The sequence below is a fragment of the Drosophila sulfurigaster genome, chromosome 3, assembly GCF_023558435.1.
Source record: "Drosophila sulfurigaster albostrigata strain 15112-1811.04 chromosome 3, ASM2355843v2, whole genome shotgun sequence".
In the NCBI taxonomy this organism is placed as follows: domain Eukaryota; kingdom Metazoa; phylum Arthropoda; class Insecta; order Diptera; family Drosophilidae; genus Drosophila; species Drosophila sulfurigaster.
The window spans coordinates 17,174,618-17,193,323 of record NC_084883.1 but is presented as its reverse complement, the minus strand read 5'-3'; the positions used below and the strand labels follow the sequence as shown (position 1 = coordinate 17,193,323).

The 18,706-nt window shown below is 37.5% G+C and overlaps 1 protein-coding gene across 1 annotated transcript; it reads left to right on the top strand.

Moving 5' to 3' along the window:
• Window positions 1-17,445: 17,445 nt before the first annotated feature.
• On the top strand, window positions 17,446-18,661 carry LOC133845813 (protein terminus). Its single transcript, XM_062280388.1, is given in 2 exon segments — window positions 17,446-18,063; window positions 18,065-18,661. Coding segments are annotated over 2 exon segments (1,113 nt in total). The 5' UTR covers window positions 17,446-17,547.
• The last annotated feature ends 45 nt before the right edge of the window (window positions 18,662-18,706 follow it).

Genomic DNA, 18,706 nt, shown 5'->3' with positions numbered 1-18,706 from the left:
TGTTCTATGGAGCGTGCTATTGTTGCTCTCGTCATGACAACACAAATATTGCGCATATGGGAGTTGCAAAGCAACAGACAGAAGTTGAAATACTCTAAAAAGACATCAGAGTTGTCAAATTAAAAAGTTGAAGCTAAGTTACAGCTAAGCAAAGTACGAATATTTCTGTACTTTTTTTGTTTAACAGTTACATTCGCAACTAAAAAAGATTCTTAAATCTAATGAATACAAAAACAAACTATAAAAATCTGTAAAAGATGCACAGAATTATTTTTAAAAAGTTCTTCAATTACTTTATTGAAAATAAGGAATATTTACTTTTTTACTATACTTGATCCTCATATTAGAACATATTTAAAATAAAACAATTGAATTGATGGGGAACATTAATGCGTGTGAAAGAAGTGTGCAACATTTTAAAATTAAGCCTTTTTTATTTCCTTTTATGTGATATTTAACAAGAGATTAACATAGTTTATGTGTTATTAATAATAACAATTGAATTTAATTATTTTTTTCTATTTGATTCGAATAGAATTTTCTATGTTTTCTTAATAAGTTATTCACACTTTTTCTCTATTACAATAATAGTTTATTTACGCATTTAATTTCTATCTACAGTATTTTATGTTAGGCAATATCTTTTTAGTTATAACTTTTCTTTCGATAATTCAGATATCGAAAAATGAAAATGCCTCAAAAAAAGTGACACATTTTTAAAATTTGATTTTTATATTCTTTACATTTTTTTCATTACAATAATTGTTTAGTTTAGTTTTTAATTTTTATCTCTTTTATGTTAGCTAATATCATTTTAATTATAACATTTATTTCTTTACTGCAATTATTAAAATTTCTTTTATTTTTGCTATTTGATATTCGAATTTTTATGTTTTATTTAAAATTTACTTACACTTTCTTTCTATTACAATAAAATTTACTATTACAAAAGAAAGAAACGTTTTAATTCAAAAATGTATTGCCTGAAAAGAAATATATTGAATTAAAAATCAAAACTGTTGAGTTTAGTTTTGTCTTTTAACTCCATATATTTTATTTTAGGTAATACCTTTTTTTTGTAATAGAAATTATTATTATTTCAGTTATTGTATCTGAGAAAATGAAAATACCTTAGAGCAGTGAAATACTCGACTTGGTGACAAAATGCGCAAACTGTTAAAATTGCCAAAGCAAATGCTGAAGTCGAGCGAGAAAATAGATTTAAGCATCTATAGATATAATACACGCAACATACATGCACATATGTATGCTCTTGATATGACTGTTCAGGCACATATATTGGCATGAAGTGTCTCCTTGACAGGAGCCAGGAGAAAGGAGCAGGAGAAAGCTGCCGCTTGTTGCCGAGGCGCAAGTGGAAATGTTGACAATCGATGCGTGGCTTTTGTTTGAAAATCTAAGCAAATGTGTGTGTGGTACAACGCTTGAAGTGTGTGTGTGGGTGCACAGAAGTGTGAGTGTGTGTGTGCCACATGCAAGTTGAATGGCCAAGCCAAGCCGAGCCGAGCACTCAGTTGCCTGGCAGCTTCATATGATAAATATGCAATCGGGCCAAAGGTGCACAATTTTTATATGCATTTCTCAGTTGCTCTGCTGACGCTTTACACCTTCCTCTCTCTCTCTCTCGCTCTCTCTCTCTCTTGTCTCGCCCGGCCAAGCGGCTGCAGCAGTTTTTCTACTAGAAATTTTTATGCAAAAACAATTTATTACACTTTTGCCCGAGATCTGGATGCGGATACGGATGCGGATGCGGATCCATAAGCACACTCATCGCATAAAAGTATTGTTGCAACTGCTGCCACAACGACATAACGGCTGCTAGCAGTTATCGCCTTATGCATATCTTTCTACGTTGCCAACCTGGTGGTATCCTTGCAGCCTCGCATCCTTTGGCTGGCCAACACACACACACACATTCACAAACTCTGGCAAGATGAAGATGTGTGCGATTGCGTATGATATGCTTAAATTATTACATTTCTTTCAGCTCCTCCTTGCATGCCTTTATCGTCAAAGATTGATTGCATTGTCAAAGTGCAGGGCACCATCTCTTCCTCCTCCTCCGCCTGCTCCTCCTTCTTCATCACCTCTAAGGGCATTCAAGCCATTTCATCTTATGATGAAGCACACGCTCCACGTGCAGCTCAAAGAATTGCGGAGACAATAGCAAGCTAGAGAGAGAAAGAAAGCAGCTGCTGAGAGTTGCTGCTGGTGTCTGTTGTGATTTTACCTTTTCTTTAACTAAGCTACTTAGGCAAATATATTTCATTTCATTTCAATAGCATTCAATTGAAGTGTCGAACTCGATTCCAGTTGAAAAGACGCGCGTTGAAAGGTTTATGCTTTAACACAAACATTGGCCATAGAATTGTCAATTTCTTAAGGTTCATTACGTCAATAAAAAAATTAATAATTTTCAGAGGGTCTATTTTTGGTGACCATTTGCTTATGCTCAAATTGATTTAAAGTCAAGTAGTTTATTTTGTGCAAGTATCCGAATTAAACAGAATAAAGTAAAAACCAATTCTACAAAAACGTGCAAATTAAGTTTAGTTTAAATAAAGAATATCTTACTACAAGAATTATACAATTTTTAATCGGGCAACTTAAATATATATTTTTATACCCGTAGAATGATTTATGTAAAATGTATGTGTAACTAGCAAAAGGAGGCATCTCTGCCCCAAAAAGTTTATACATTACTAATCAGCGTCAACAGCCGTACCGATATAGCAATGCCCGATTTTCAGTACGAACATTTACAATATTTATTGGTGGGGACCAGAAAAAATAACTGTTGTGTAGAAAAAATGCCTACTTACTAATTGATTTGGTTGACCATCTGATATTTTTATAGTCTATGGTATATTTTAAAGCTTTTGGTATACTCATATTAATATTTTGTTAAATTGGTTTTTTGTATTTTGACCTCTATGATATATTTCCAATGTATTACTTTACCGATATATAACATTAAATATAATTTTAGGTATATTCTTAGTATTTTAGGTATATTATTCGGTATATTTTAATAATAATACCGCACTGTTATCCTTTTTTTACTTGTTTTTTACTTGTTTTATTGAAAGATTGGTTTTATGTTCACTTTGTAGTTATGATTATGTTGACTTTATAAACTTTGGAACATTCAAATTTTAGCTTTATGTTAGTCTAAAAGATCTAAGGTTTTATTCTTAACAAATTATAATTTCGTAAAAGTCAAAGAGCAAGTCAAATATAGCTGACATTTAATTAGTCCAGTTTACACATCAACACTTCCACTTTAAAGATTTCTGAACTAATACAAAAAGCAGTTGCTTATGCTTGACTGATATTTATCCGAGTCTTTGATTTGAATACGAAATCCTAGTGCTGTGTTTTTGTTGGTAAACCAAAATCCTTGAATCCTCACAATTCAACCGACTGTTGACTGTTTGGCCAAGCATTGCACGCCTCATCTGCCATCCGAGTTAACCAGGCTATGCAAAGCTGCTTTCAATGTCTCTCACCCTCTTTGACCCCTTCCCCTTGTTCTCTCTCCTCCTGCTCCTTACGCTTTAGTTTGCTCTCTCGCTGTGCAGTGGTGCACTGTGCTGCCAGTCATGTTCAATACGAGTCTAACAGCCTTTTTAGCTCAAGTCTAAAACAAAAAGGTTTTTTGTGCTGCAGACATTTTAAGAAGCGCCTAGGGGGTCGAAGTTGTCGGCTTTGCACGCAGTTTAAAGCGACGCCTGCATGCGGACAAGGACAGCAGGACATGCACACACATGTGTCCTAGCACACACACACACAGCTTTATATGTATACTATGTATATAATTGTAGAGTATGTGTGTGTGTGTGTGTGTGTTAGCTTGTGTACACTTGGCATTAACATAATTCATATTTTGTTGTATTTGCATAATAATAAAGCTGCTGATGCTGGCACATCAACGACAACAAGGAGACTGTGGCCGAAGAGAGGAGGCCAGGGGCAAGGCAATGGTCTTTTAGCCAGCACTTTGGATGAGCTGCTGCTGCTGCTTCTCTCGCTACTGCTGCTGCTGCTGCTGCTGCTGTTGACAAATGGAACACATTTGGCTACACCCAAAACAGCGCAAACAAACCGAGCTGAGATTTATATAAGAAAGAACGGACATCCAACCAGTACGAAGATGAGCCCCAGCATCAGAGGGAATAAGCGAGGGAGGGTGAGAAGCGCAGGGGTGGGGAGCAGAGGGGGTGTGGTAGCCCGCATAAATGCATGAATACTTATGGGATAGATGCCAGGCGAACGCCACTCAGTGCATGCAAAACTGTAAACTGTAGTTCCATGTGGGCGTGTGTCCTGCTAGTTTTGTCCCGAGTTGAGAGTCTTGTAAAGGGACCGAGGGGGGAGTGGGGATTGGAGGGTACGCGCGGCATTGTCATGTTTTTACGTTGTATTGCACTGACATCTGGGCAACATAATTCGTTGACGCAGACAACAGTTATGTATACATTATGTATATATATCTTGTTTTGTGGATCCCAACAGATTTCGCTGCCACTGCTGTTTGTCGTCGTCGTTGTTCCTCTTTCGTTTTCGTTTGCGTTTTCATTCTCGTTTTGTTTATGTCAAATGTGCATTAGGTTTTTTATAAATAACAACTGCAAAAAATGAACTCGCTCCATTCCATTCACATTGTATGGTTTATGGAAGTGCTCGTATTTACACATAACTAGTGACATTTTAAAAGCAATGTGCCTCGCATTTTCCCCTTGGGTACTATCAATTTTCCATGGGACCAAATCCGCCGCCTGATACCATCTCCTCCTCACCCAGCCCCAACCCCAAACTCAATGGCAAAAAAAAATTAATCACTGAAAAGTTCGGCGCGCTTTCACCTGACAATTTGCACGTGCTTGAAACGTGGTTGGCGAAGGGGAAGGGGAAGGAAGGAAGAAAGATACTCAGGTGAACGTGGACGCTCGGTGTGTGCTCGGTGAGGCGTTAAAATGCCATCATTAAAAATCAATGTTTAAAGATTTATGAGCTTAACAAAGTGTTAATTACACGGGGCCTGCAACAACAACAACAACAACGAAATGTAGTCAAGCACAGCGATGGGCAGACAGACAGACAAGGCAGACAGACAGGCAGACCAAAAAGATAAGAGAAGAAAAAATTGCAAAAAGCGTAGCCAAAGAGAATTGAAAACAAAGCAGGTTTGCAGAAAAATTTAACAAGAACAGCGGAAAAAAGGTAGCCGAGTTATTTTTAAGACCCGCAAAGTTAAGCAAAAGCAAATTACAAAAGTTTATGTCTGTACGTGTTAGAGAGTGAGTCAGTGTGTGTGTGTGCGTTTCTGTATGTCTGTGTGTGTTTATGGCAGCTGTATGTGCTTTTACTTAATTGACTTTTAGGCTCGTCTCGTAACCATAACCTAAATTAATAAATAATTACTTCAACGATATTTTAATAACAATTAGCTACGCATCAAAATTGGTTGCTTTAAGCGCAAATATATGTATGCGCATTAATAATTCAATAAATTTGCATGTGAGCGCATTAATTATGCTCGCCAATCAAGTTTTTTTTTTAATATACCTATTTCATGCAAGTTTTGCGTTAATTACTTAAATTGTGCGTACAACAATTCAAATTCGTTTTAATTGGTCTTTTATATAAAATGGCAGTAGATAATGCACAAACGATAGCAATAAAATCTATTTGCATTATACAACACTCTCCCAGTCCATACGCTTTGTTATCGACTTTTGGTAATCGACAATCGAAAGCTGCCGATCAGTGAGCAACATTGCTCTTCTGACCAACACTGCAAATCAAACTTTAAATTTTTATTTGAATTTATGCGTTGAGGGTCCTGAGTTTGCTAATTAGCTTAAAATACTCGACTTAACATCGTCTAAGCTCTAATAGTTGCAGCTTTAGGGCCTCTGGCGCCGTATAAATACTTAAATAAATGAAGCCAAGGCCAAAAATTAAGGTTGCTGAAGGTTGCTGATTATAAATTGAAGCTGAATAGCGTTGGCGGACCCAAAGCGAACCCTCGAAATTTAATCAGACCAGAACAAAAGCCAAAGACAAAAAAACATAACAAAACGCAGAAGAAAAAAAAAAACACAACATAAAATAACGAAATGCAAAAACACAGAAAAACAAGGCGTTACGAAAAAAATAACAGTGAAATGCCTTTCATTTTGACCAAAACAGCCAAGCGAGAAGCGAAGGAGACGCGCCAAGAAGGATAACCCAAACAACTTTCGTTGACGACGTTTTCATAATTCTAGCAAAGGCACAAGATATGGACTGTAAGGCAAGGCAAGGCAAGGCAAGACAGGGCAAGGCAAACGCATAGCAAAGCAAAGCGCACGAGGAAAACCCAACACGTTAAAATAGCAAAAATCAACAACCGAAAAACGTAAAAGATGCCAGGCAGCAGTTTTTGCTTCAGCATAAGCTCTTCGTATGGGCGCGATTGTGGGTGAGAAGACAAGAGACACAAGGAGAGGGGAAAGGGACCGAGTGGTGGGGTGGGGGTGACTGGGAAAGTGGGAACCGACAACGATGACGATGACACACGTGAGGTTTCGCAGCAACAAAAATACAATATACGTATTTATATACATTCCATATGCATATATAGCACAGTTCTCGCAGTGTGCCGGTGTGCGAATGTGTCGGTGTGTCGGTGTCTGTGTGTGTGTGCGTGTGAAGGACGAACCACACAAACGCACGCAAAAGCCTTAAATATGCTTGAACTACTAAAGAAGCCATAAAGCAACCCAATGGGCCAACGACTACAACAATCGTTTACGTACGGAAAGGCGTTGAAAATTTCTTTGCACACATTCACATTCCCTTAATACGCGAAGCCACTTTTCGGCCAAGTCCTGGCATGTCCTTGCAACAGCAACGCGTTCGGTCGCAACAGCAAACTTGTCGTTTAAAACATATTCGAGTTGCAGGGGAAATTTCCCGTATTAACAGTCCAACAGAAATGTTACAACAACTGTTAGCCAAATAAGGGGATGAAATAAAAGGAGAGTTGCGATTGTAACGGCTACTCAATCACTATATTGCAATGAAATTTATATTTCTAATGAACTTTTTGTATTTAGTATTTTATTTAATTAGTTAAAATGAAAGTAACATACTCATATAAACGCTAAAGAAACTTAACTACGATGAATACTTAAGTTATATTATTCAGAGTAATATCAAAATCAGTTTCCATTCTTTCTCTTTCTCTAAAGTATTATTATTATTATTAAAGAACTCTAACATTTGCAAATACGTATTTTAAATTTAGTAAATCATTTTTTTATTTCTTTATTTTTACCAATTTGAAGTTATTACCAGTAGGAAGAACAAGCTCTGTTCGATATCGGGGTGAGTTTTATCAATGCGTGTTTTGAAAAAATGGTTTTTGTGCGCAGGGGAGTTTTCGAAGGTTTTTTATTAATATTAACCAGTTTCTGAGTTGGAGACTTATTTAGCAAAGACATTTACGTATTATACAAATTTTCAATGGGAATTTTCCTTGGAATGGAAACCATTCCAGTGCGCGACTATGCTCACTTTTTTGGAAATATGGGTAAATAAAAAAGAAAATGGAATTAAATTCCCTATAAGCAATGCGAGTACTCAGTCAAGGCAAATCCTTTGGCAAATTATATATAACAAAAAATGGGAAAGCGAAACAGGGAAAGGTATGCTGCATGAAGAGTTTTTAGCCAAGACAAAATCTATATTGAAAAATCCCAAAGTTGTGTACCGCCGAAGTATTTAGGTACACAGCAAACTCAAAATTTCAATACAGTACATGAAAAGTATTTTGTAGAGACATGCACCGAAGGTAATACCTGTTTTATAACGCTACATTTGTAAAGCGTATGGTAATCATAAATAAGAAATTTTAGCCGATTTTGGCGACTAAACTTATCTGCAGCTGGTGCAGGCTTAAGCAGGGTTACAATTCAGGTAGGAAATACCTAAGTTTCCATAATCAGGTAATACTGAGGCTGATCCCTGCACTACTTTCTGAATAAATAGTCTGCCACAATTCAACAGGACATCAGTCAGCCATCAGCATTACATCGTTCAACATGCGAGCTCACTATCTGTCGCGCTTCATCTTTGAAACTACAAGCAATGTACGAACCTTTCGGCATCAACCGTCCATCCACCATCCCCACGTGGAATGTGCGAGTTGTCACAGTTCCGTTGAGGCGAATGAGCCATACAGTCATCATTGGTTGTCCGGCGAAGATGCCCAGCACACCAAGCTGGATCTGGAGAAGAAACTGCTGCTCAGGCAGATCGAGAAGGAACGCATTGAAACCTTTATGATTTGTGATGAAACCCAACAATATGGTGGCGTTGAAGAATTTCTACTGCAAGCCGGAACGCAAGCACTGCCGCAGCTGTTGCGCTTCTTGAAATACAAGGCCAGCGAACTGGTTGTCACTATGGGTTTCTATGTGTCTGTGCCGGGGAAGCGCTTTTACTTCGAGAGTTATTCCTTCTCCATAAAGCATTTCCTGGACATTGAGGCAACAGTCGACATGGTCATCGGTCGGCTCGCTCAGAAGATTTGCAGCTATATGTATATGGCGGAAGGTGTTACCCTGGATTCATGCGCCATTAGGCGCATAAAACTGACTGTCAAACGGCTTAGCAATGGACCAGAAGTGCTACCACTGCAGTATCGCATCAAGAACAGTGGTGGCTTCAAGGCCAAGGACAATAATAAGAAGCCGGTGAATTTGTCGCTCCTCACCGAGAGCTATCTCAACTATCATGGAAAACGTTTTGGCAAATTTCCCGACTCCCTGCAAGTGAATCTATATTGCTTCCATGTCTGCCCCGAGACCAAAGAACTGATTGCAGTGCCGTATTTGATCAGAAGCGAAGATGTGAAGAACACACCCACATTTGTCATTCAAACCGATGTGACTGGGGAATTTTGTGGCATGTATGAAGTACACAATATTCGAAGATTTCTGCGCACGGAACCCAACGATCGCTTTGTTGAATGCTCCGTTTGTATGGGGGCATTCACGAGTCGTATGCACTTTGTATTACATAAACAAATGGACTGTGGGAATGAGGTTGAGGTCTTGCAAATGGACGGCGAGTCTTTTGAGACATACGAAAATTGCATTACTCTGTCAAAGGAGTTCTTTAAGCTCGACTTTATCGGAATTCGACCTAATTATTAATAATTATAATTATATATTAATTAATATAAGCCTTAACAATACGTAGCACTTGTAATATAAATATATGAATACAAATAAATATTGCTTCAAAATATAACAAAACTTTTTATTTCAATTAGTGGGATTTAAACTAAAAAAGTGGATTGTAGTAACCGTCAAAAAGCGAGTAACTCATAAAATCTTGATGTAACCACAAGAACCAAAAGAATTGCAAAACATTCAAAAAAATATACCATAGACGCCACAATGTACCAGATTGTCGGCCAAAGCAACTAAGAGCCCTAGTAAGTAGGCGTTTTTTGCCTATACAAAAGTATTTCTTTAATAACTTCCAGTTTTATCTGACCGCAACCAAATTTTCAGGAATCATAACTACTACAGTAGATATTGTATATACCAAAATTCGCACTTCAGCTTTAAAATTACGCTCGTTATTCGATTTTTTTGATTTGCGGGGGCGGAAGTGGGCGTGGCAAAAATTTGAAACAAACTGCGTGCAAACATAACAAATGCTATCGAAAAAAAATTATAGCTCTATCTCTTATAATTTCTGAGATCCAGTGTTTCATACGGGCGGACGGACAGACGTACATAGCTAGATCGTCTCGGCTGTTGACGCTGATCAAGAATATATATACTTTATAGGGTCGGAGATGCCTCCTTCTACCTGTTACATACATTTCCTGCCGGTACAAAGTTATAATACCCTTCTACCCTATGGGTAGCGGGTATAACAAGCAAGGAAGCTAAAGTCGAGTGTTCTCGACTGTGAGATATCCCATTTTGAATAAAAGCAAAATATGGCGGTATTAATTTTAAAAATACAAAATTACTGAAAATATATTTTAAATGCTATTATTGGTATATTGATGTAGTACTGTATGCAAAATATACCATAGAGTGCAAAATATTACAAATTTTCAGCCAAAGCAACTAAGACTCTAGTACAGTAGGCGTTTTTCCTATACTAAAGTTACTCTTTAATATCTTTGACATTTTTAATGGTATCCTTGGTATATTGATATGGTACTGCATTCAAGATATACTAGAGTACTAAGACCCCTAGTAAGTAGCCGTTTCTGCCCATACAAAAGTATTTCTTCAATAACTTCGACAATTTTATCTGATCGCAACCAAATTTTCAGGAATCACAAAGACAATAATTAATATTATATAAACCAAAATTCTAGCTTTAAAATTACGCTAGTTATTAAGAGTTTTGTCATTTTGTGTGGCGTAAGTGGGCGTGATCAAGAATATATATACTTTATAGGGTCGGAAATGCCTCCTTATGCCTCTTTCATACATTTCCTGTCGGTACAAAGTTAGAATACCCTTCTACCCTAACGGTTATTAAGAGTGGATAAAATTGGGGGTATTTTAGGTGGGAATCTTCTCAGAAATAAAAATACTTTACAACCAGTTATCCCGAATAAGTATGCCGATATATAACACATTTCCAGTTTTCACAAAGTTATAAAATCTTGTAATCAATAAGACCCAGTTATAAAAGTTGGGAAAATAAATTATAGTCTTAATTAATTTGATCAAGTTAAAATGTCTTTCAACAAATCAATTTTATTCGATAAAAATTTGAAAAGAAACAATTTGACAACCCAGGCACATGAAAATGAGTTACTTTATATTCATGCAATTTGCCTACATTAAAACCTCAAGACCACTTTTAATAGATGGGTATTGCTAGGAAAAAGGGCAGGTTTATTTATCCGATTTAATGTAAATTCCTTTCGCAATATTAAAATTTCGCTCTGGTAAGTCCTGTTTCGGGTACGTACAGTAGACGGACATCGCCAATAAGCAATTGTTATAAGAGGAACGGAACCCCCTAAGCAAATTAACTCAATCCCCGTTAATTCCGTTAACAGGATTAATTATAAAATATACAAAATTTAACATTTCGAATTGCCTAAAAGCAATCCTGTGCCAAAACGCAATTATCCAGTAAAAGTAAAAGTATATTTAAGAAAAATATACAAGCGAAACAGGGAAAGGTATGCTGCATGAAGAGATTTTAGCCAAGACAAAATCTATATTGAAAAATCCCAAAGTTGTGCACCGCCGAAGTATTTAGGTACACAGCAAACTCAAAATTTCCATACAGTACAACGAACGTAATACCTGTTTTATAACGGTACATTTGTAAAGCATATGGTAATCATAAATAAGGAATTTTACCCGATTTTGGCGACTAAACTTATCTGCAGCTGGTGCAGGCTTAAGCAGGGTTACAATTCAGGTAGGAAATATACCTAAGTTTCCATAATCAGGTAATACTGAGGCTGATCCTGATCACTACTTTCTGTATAAATAGTTTGCCACAATTCAACAGGACATCAGTCAGTCATCAGCATTACATCGTTCAACATGCGAGCTCACTATCTGTCGCGCTTCGTCTTTGAAACTACAAGCAATGTACGAACCTTTCGGCATCAACCGTCCATCCACCATCCCCACGTGGAATGTGCGAGTTGTCACAGTCCCGTTGAGGCGAATGAGCCATACAGTCATCATTGGTTGTCCGGCGAAGATGCCCAGCACACCAAGCTGGATCTGGAGAAGAAACTGCTGCTCAGGCAGATCGAGAAGGAACGCATTGAAACCTTTATGATTTGTGATGAAACCCAACAATATGGTGGCGTTGAAGAATTTCTACTGCAAGCCGGAACGCAAGCACTGCCGCAGCTGTTGCGCTTCTTGAAATACAAGGCCAGCGAACTGGTTGTCACTATGGGTTTCTATGTGTCTGTGCCGGGGAAGCGCTTTTACTTCGAGAGTTATTCCTTCTCCATAAAGCATTTCCTGGACATTGAGGCAACAGTCGACATGGTCATCGGTCGGCTCGCTCAGAAGATTTGCAGCTATATGTATATGGCGGAGGGTGTTACCCTGGATTCATGCGCCATCAGGCGCATAAAACTGACTGTCAAACGGCTTAACAATGGACCAGAAGTGCTACCACTGCAGTATCGCATCAAGAACAGTGGTGGCTTCAAGGCCAAGGACAATAATAAGAAGCCGGTGAATTTGTCGCTCCTCACCGAGAGCTATCTCAACTATCATGGAAAACGTTTTGGCAAATTTCCCGACTCCCTGCAAGTGAATCTATATTGCTTCCATGTCTGCCCCGAGACCAAAGAACTGATTGCAGTGCCGTATTTGATCAGAAGCGAAGATGTGAAGAACACACCCACATTTGTCATTCAAACCGATGTGACTGGGGAATTTTGTGGCATGTATGAAGTACACAATATTCGAAGATTTCTGCGCACGGAACCCAACGATCGCTTTGTTGAATGCTCCGTTTGTATGGGGGCATTCACGAGTCGTATGCACTTTGTATTACATAAACAAATGGACTGTGGGAATGAGGTTGAGGTCTTGCAAATGGACGGCGAGTCTTTTGAGACATACGAAAATTGCATTACTCTGTCAAAGGAGTTCTTTAAGCTCGACTTTATCGGAATTCGACCTAATTATTAATAATTATAATTATATATTAATTAATATAAGCCTTAACAATACGTAGCACTTGTAATATAAATATATGAATACAAATAAATATTGCTTCAAAATATAACAAAACTTTTTATTTCAATTAGTGGGATTTAAACTAAAAAAGTGGATTGTAGTAACCGTCAAAAAGCGAGTAACTCATAAAATCTTGATGTAACCACAAGAACCAAAAGAATTGCAAAACATTCAAAAAAAATATACCATAGACGCCACAATGTACCAGATTGTCGGCCAAAGCAACTAAGAGCCCTAGTAAGTAGGCGTTTTTTGCCTATACAAAAGTATTTCTTTAATAACTTCCAGTTTTTATCTGACCGCAACCAAATTTTCAGGAATCATAACTACTACAGTAGATATTGTATATACCAAAATTCGCACTTCAGCTTTAAAATTACGCTCGTTATTCGATTTTTTTGATTTGCGGGGGCGGAAGTGGGCGTGGCAAAAATTTGAAACAAACTGCGTGCAAACATAACAAATGCTATCGAAAAAAAAATTATAGCTCTATCTCTTATAATTTCTGAGATCCAGTGTTTCATACGGGCGGACGGACAGACGTACATAGCTAGATCGTCTCGGCTGTTGACGCTGATCAAGAATATATATACTTTATAGGGTCGGAGATGCCTCCTTCTACCTGTTACATACATTTCCTGCCGGTACAAAGTTATAATACCCTTCTACCCTATGGGTAGCGGGTATAACAAGCAAGGAAGCTAAAGTCGAGTGTTCTCGACTGTGAGATATCCCATTTTGAATAAAAGCAAAATATGGCGGTATTAATTTTAAAAATACAAAATTACTGAAAATATATTTTAAATGCTATTATTGGTATATTGATGTAGTACTGTATGCAAAATATACCATAGAGTGCAAAATATTACAAATTTTCAGCCAAAGCAACTAAGACTCTAGTACAGTAGGCGTTTTTCCTATACTAAAGTTACTCTTTAATATCTTTGACATTTTTAATGGTATCCTTGGTATGGTACTGCATTCAAGATATACTAGAGTACTAAGACCCCTAGTAAGTAGCCGTTTCTGCCCATACAAAAGTATTTCTTCAATAACTTCGACAATTTTTATCTGATCGCAACCAAATTTTCAGGAATCACAAAGACAATAATTAATATTATATAAACCAAAATTCTAGCTTTAAAATTACGCTAGTTATTAAGAGTTTTGTCATTTTGTGTGGCGTAAGTGGGCGTGATCAAGAATATATATACTTTATAGGGTCGGAAATGCCTCCTTATGCCTCTTTCATACATTTCCTGTCGGTACAAAGTTAGAATACCCTTCTACCCTAACGGTTATTAAGAGTGGATAAAATTGGGGGTATTTTAGGTGGGAATCTTCTCAGAAATAAAAATACTTTACAACCAGTTATCCCGAATAAGTATGCCGATATATAACACATTTCCAGTTTTCACAAAGTTATAAAATCTTGTAATCAATAAGACCCAGTTATAAAAGTTGGGAAAATAAATTATAGTCTTAATTAATTTGATCAAGTTAAAATGTCTTTCAACAAATCAATTTTATTCGATAAAAATTTGAAAAGAAACAATTTGACAACCCAGGCACATGAAAATGAGTTACTTTATATTCATGCAATTTGCCTACATTAAAACCTCAAGACCACTTTTAATAGATGGGTATTGCTAGGAAAAAGGGCAGGTTTATTTATCCGATTTAATGTAAATTCCTTTCGCAATATTAAAATTTCGCTCTGGTAAGTCCTGTTTCGGGTACGTACAGTAGACGGACATCGCCAATAAGCAATTGTTATAAGAGGAACGGAACCCCCTAAGCAAATTAACTCAATCCCCGTTAATTCCGTTAACAGGATTAATTATAAAATATACAAAATTTAACATTTCGAATTGCCTAAAAGCAATCCTGTGCCAAAACGCAATTATCCAGTAAAAGTAAAAGTATATTTAAGAAAAATATACAAGCGAAACAGGGAAAGGTATGCTGCATGAAGAGATTTTAGCCAAGACAAAATCTATATTGAAAAATCCCAAAGTTGTGCACCGCCGAAGTATTTAGGTACACAGCAAACTCAAAATTTCCATACAGTACAACGAACGTAATACCTGTTTTATAACGGTACATTTGTAAAGCATATGGTAATCATAAATAAGGAATTTTACCCGATTTTGGCGACTAAACTTATCTGCAGCTGGTGCAGGCTTAAGCAGGGTTACAATTCAGGTAGGAAATATACCTAAGTTTCCATAATCAGGTAATACTGAGGCTGATCCCTGATCACTACTTTCTGTATAAATAGTTTGCCACAATTCAACAGGACATCAGTCAGTCATCAGCATTACATCGTTCAACATGCGAGCTCACTATCTGTCGCGCTTCGTCTTTGAAACTACAAGCAATGTACGAACCTTTCGGCATCAACCGTCCATCCACCATCCCCACGTGGAATGTGCGAGTTGTCACAGTCCCGTTGAGGCGAATGAGCCATACAGTCATCATTGGTTGTCCGGCGAAGATGCCCAGCACACCAAGCTGGATCTGGAGAAGAAACTGCTGCTCAGGCAGATCGAGAAGGAACGCATTGAAACCTTTATGATTTGTGATGAAACCCAACAATATGGTGGCGTTGAAGAATTTCTACTGCAAGCCGGAACGCAAGCACTGCCGCAGCTGTTGCGCTTCTTGAAATACAAGGCCAGCGAACTGGTTGTCACTATGGGTTTCTATGTGTCTGTGCCGGGGAAGCGCTTTTACTTCGAGAGTTATTCCTTCTCCATAAAGCATTTCCTGGACATTGAGGCAACAGTCGACATGGTCATCGGTCGGCTCGCTCAGAAGATTTGCAGCTATATGTATATGGCGGAAGGTGTTACCCTGGATTCATGCGCCATTAGGCGCATAAAACTGACTGTCAAACGGCTTAGCAATGGACCAGAAGTGCTACCACTGCAGTATCGCATCAAGAACAGTGGTGGCTTCAAGGCCAAGGACAATAATAAGAAGCCGGTGAATTTGTCGCTCCTCACCGAGAGCTATCTCAACTATCATGGAAAACGTTTTGGCAAATTTCCCGACTCCCTGCAAGTGAATCTATATTGCTTCCATGTCTGCCCCGAGACCAAAGAACTGATTGCAGTGCCGTATTTGATCAGAAGCGAAGATGTGAAGAACACACCCACATTTGTCATTCAAACCGATGTGACTGGGGAATTTTGTGGCATGTATGAAGTACACAATATTCGAAGATTTCTGCGCACGGAACCCAACGATCGCTTTGTTGAATGCTCCGTTTGTATGGGGGCATTCACGAGTCGTATGCACTTTGTATTACATAAACAAATGGACTGTGGGAATGAGGTTGAGGTCTTGCAAATGGACGGCGAGTCTTTTGAGACATACGAAAATTGCATTACTCTGTCAAAGGAGTTCTTTAAGCTCGACTTTATCGGAATTCGACCTAATTATTAACAATTATAATTATATATTAATTAATGTAAGCCCTATCAATACTTAGCATTTGGAATAGAAATATATGAATAAATATTGATTAAAAATATAACGCAACTTTTTATTTTAAATAGTGGGGCTCAGTACTTTATCAAGTGAATTGCAGAAAATACAGAAAAGGTAAGAGATAAAATTGAAATCAAAAAAATCAAAAACTACATTTAAAAAAAAGAATATAAATAATCTCTTGACTTCAAATTTTAAACTTAAGCGGATATAAACAAAATATTGTATTTTTTCCAAAAATATATGGGCTTTTTAATAATTCAACTTACATGAGACATGTATTGAGCTTGCAATCAAAATGTTGTTAATAGGCGGGCAACAAATAAGCTTAAATCACGATTTTGATATGCTATGCTATATATTTGTCAACAAATCTACTCATAAGCGTAATGAAGCTGTTAGCAAAAGCATTAATCGAATGTTCGATTTTGCAATCAGTGTAGGAAATGAAATGAAGACAGCAGATTAAAATATTCAATCGTCTTTACATATTTAACCGGTAATATCATATTTCAAAAAATTTAAAGTTAAAAAGGAAAAGAAATTAAGCTCCCAATTTCATGATTCACCTCATTTGACATCATAAAAATCCCCTGATCAATTGAGAACAGCTAAGACTAGAGTAAGCAGATAGCACATCATCAAATCCAATACCCAGTAAATCTAACAAAATGACAAGACAAATATGAAAAAGAATATAGCTTCCCAGTCGTATACTTAACCTATCACTGTAAAGAGTTTTGTTTCACTCAAAGTTAATCCTGTTTTGGACATGTACTGTATGAGTTTATCACGAAAATAAAATTGTAGATGAGACTCTGATGATGATTCTTTGACGAAATTTAAGAATTCTAATATAAAATTACAATGTTTCTGACTGTCTGAGAACAATTTTACGCAGAAATGTATTTATCTATTAAGCAAATTATTTTGCATCATTCGCTCATATTCCCTAATTTTATGAAGCGTTTTTCATCAAGGTAAATTTGAAATCTCTTGATAGAAATAAGAATTTACAATGTTCTGGATTGCCAAGCTACTTAGGTACAAAGCAAACAACTTGCATGAAGACATCTTAAAGTCCTTATGCAAAATGTAAAAAAGGCCCATAATTTTTACCTGACGATCTGTTAAGGTGCATGAAGGGCTAACATAGGTAGTAAAACAATTTATCTTTCCACATTCAGGTAATTCTAAAATTGATCCATGCACTACTTTTTGTATAAATAGTCCGCCACAATTCAACAGGACATCAGTCAGCTTTACATTGTTCAACATGTCACATCAACGTCAGTCGCGCTTTATCTTTGAAACAAGAAGAAATGTACGTACCTTTCGCCATCAACCGTACATGAACGATCCGACCTTGGAGTGCGAGAGTTGCCGGAGTCCAGTTGCAGCAAATGAGCCGTTCAGCCATCATTGGTTGTCCGGCGAAGATGCCCAGCACATTAAACTGGATCTGGAGAGGAAACTGTTGCTCAAGCGAATCGAAAAGGAATGCATTGAAACGTTTATGCTATGTGATGAATCCGCATATGGGCGTACTCGGGAATTTATGCTGGATGCCGGAACACAAGCAGTGCCGCAATTGTTGCGTTTCTTGAACTACGAGGCTAACGAACTGGTAGTCACCATAGGCTTTTATGTGACTGTTTTGAAGGAGCGTCTGTACTTCGAAAGTTATTCCTTCACCATAAAGCATTTTCTGGATATTGAAGCAACAGTTGACATGGTCTTCACTCGGCTCGTTGAGAAGATTAGCAGCTATATGTTTTTGGTGATGGGGCTTTTTTCTGGATTCATGCACCATCAAACGCATCAAAATAACTGTCAAACGACTATACAATGGACAAGAACTACTGCCACTGCAGTATCGTATCAAGAACAAAGGTGGTTTCAAGGCCAACAACAATAAGAAATCTGTGAATTTGTTTACGTCAAATATCATCATTACGTCAAATATCATGGAATACGTTTTGGAAAGTTTCCCGATTCCCCTGCAAGTGAATCTCTATTGCTTCCGTGTTTGCGCCAGCACCAGGGAACTGTTTGCCGTGCCGTATTTGATCAGAAGCGAAGATGTGAAGAACACGCCCACTTTTCTCATTCAAACAGATGTTGCGGGAGAATTTCGTGGCATGTATGAAGTACGTAATATTCGAAGATTTCTGCGCACGGAACCCAACGATCGCACTATAGTATGTCGCGTTTGTCAGGCGCACTTCACGAACCGTATGCACTATGTATTACACAAACAAATTGACTGCGGAAACGACGTTACGGTTTTGCAAATGGACGGCGAGTCCTTCGAGATATACGAAAATTGTATTACGCTGCCAAAGGAGTTCTTTAAATTCGCGTGGTTTGGTATAGGACCTAATTATTAAGGAAATACTATTAACACTACTAATCATAAAAAATGTAGCACTTGT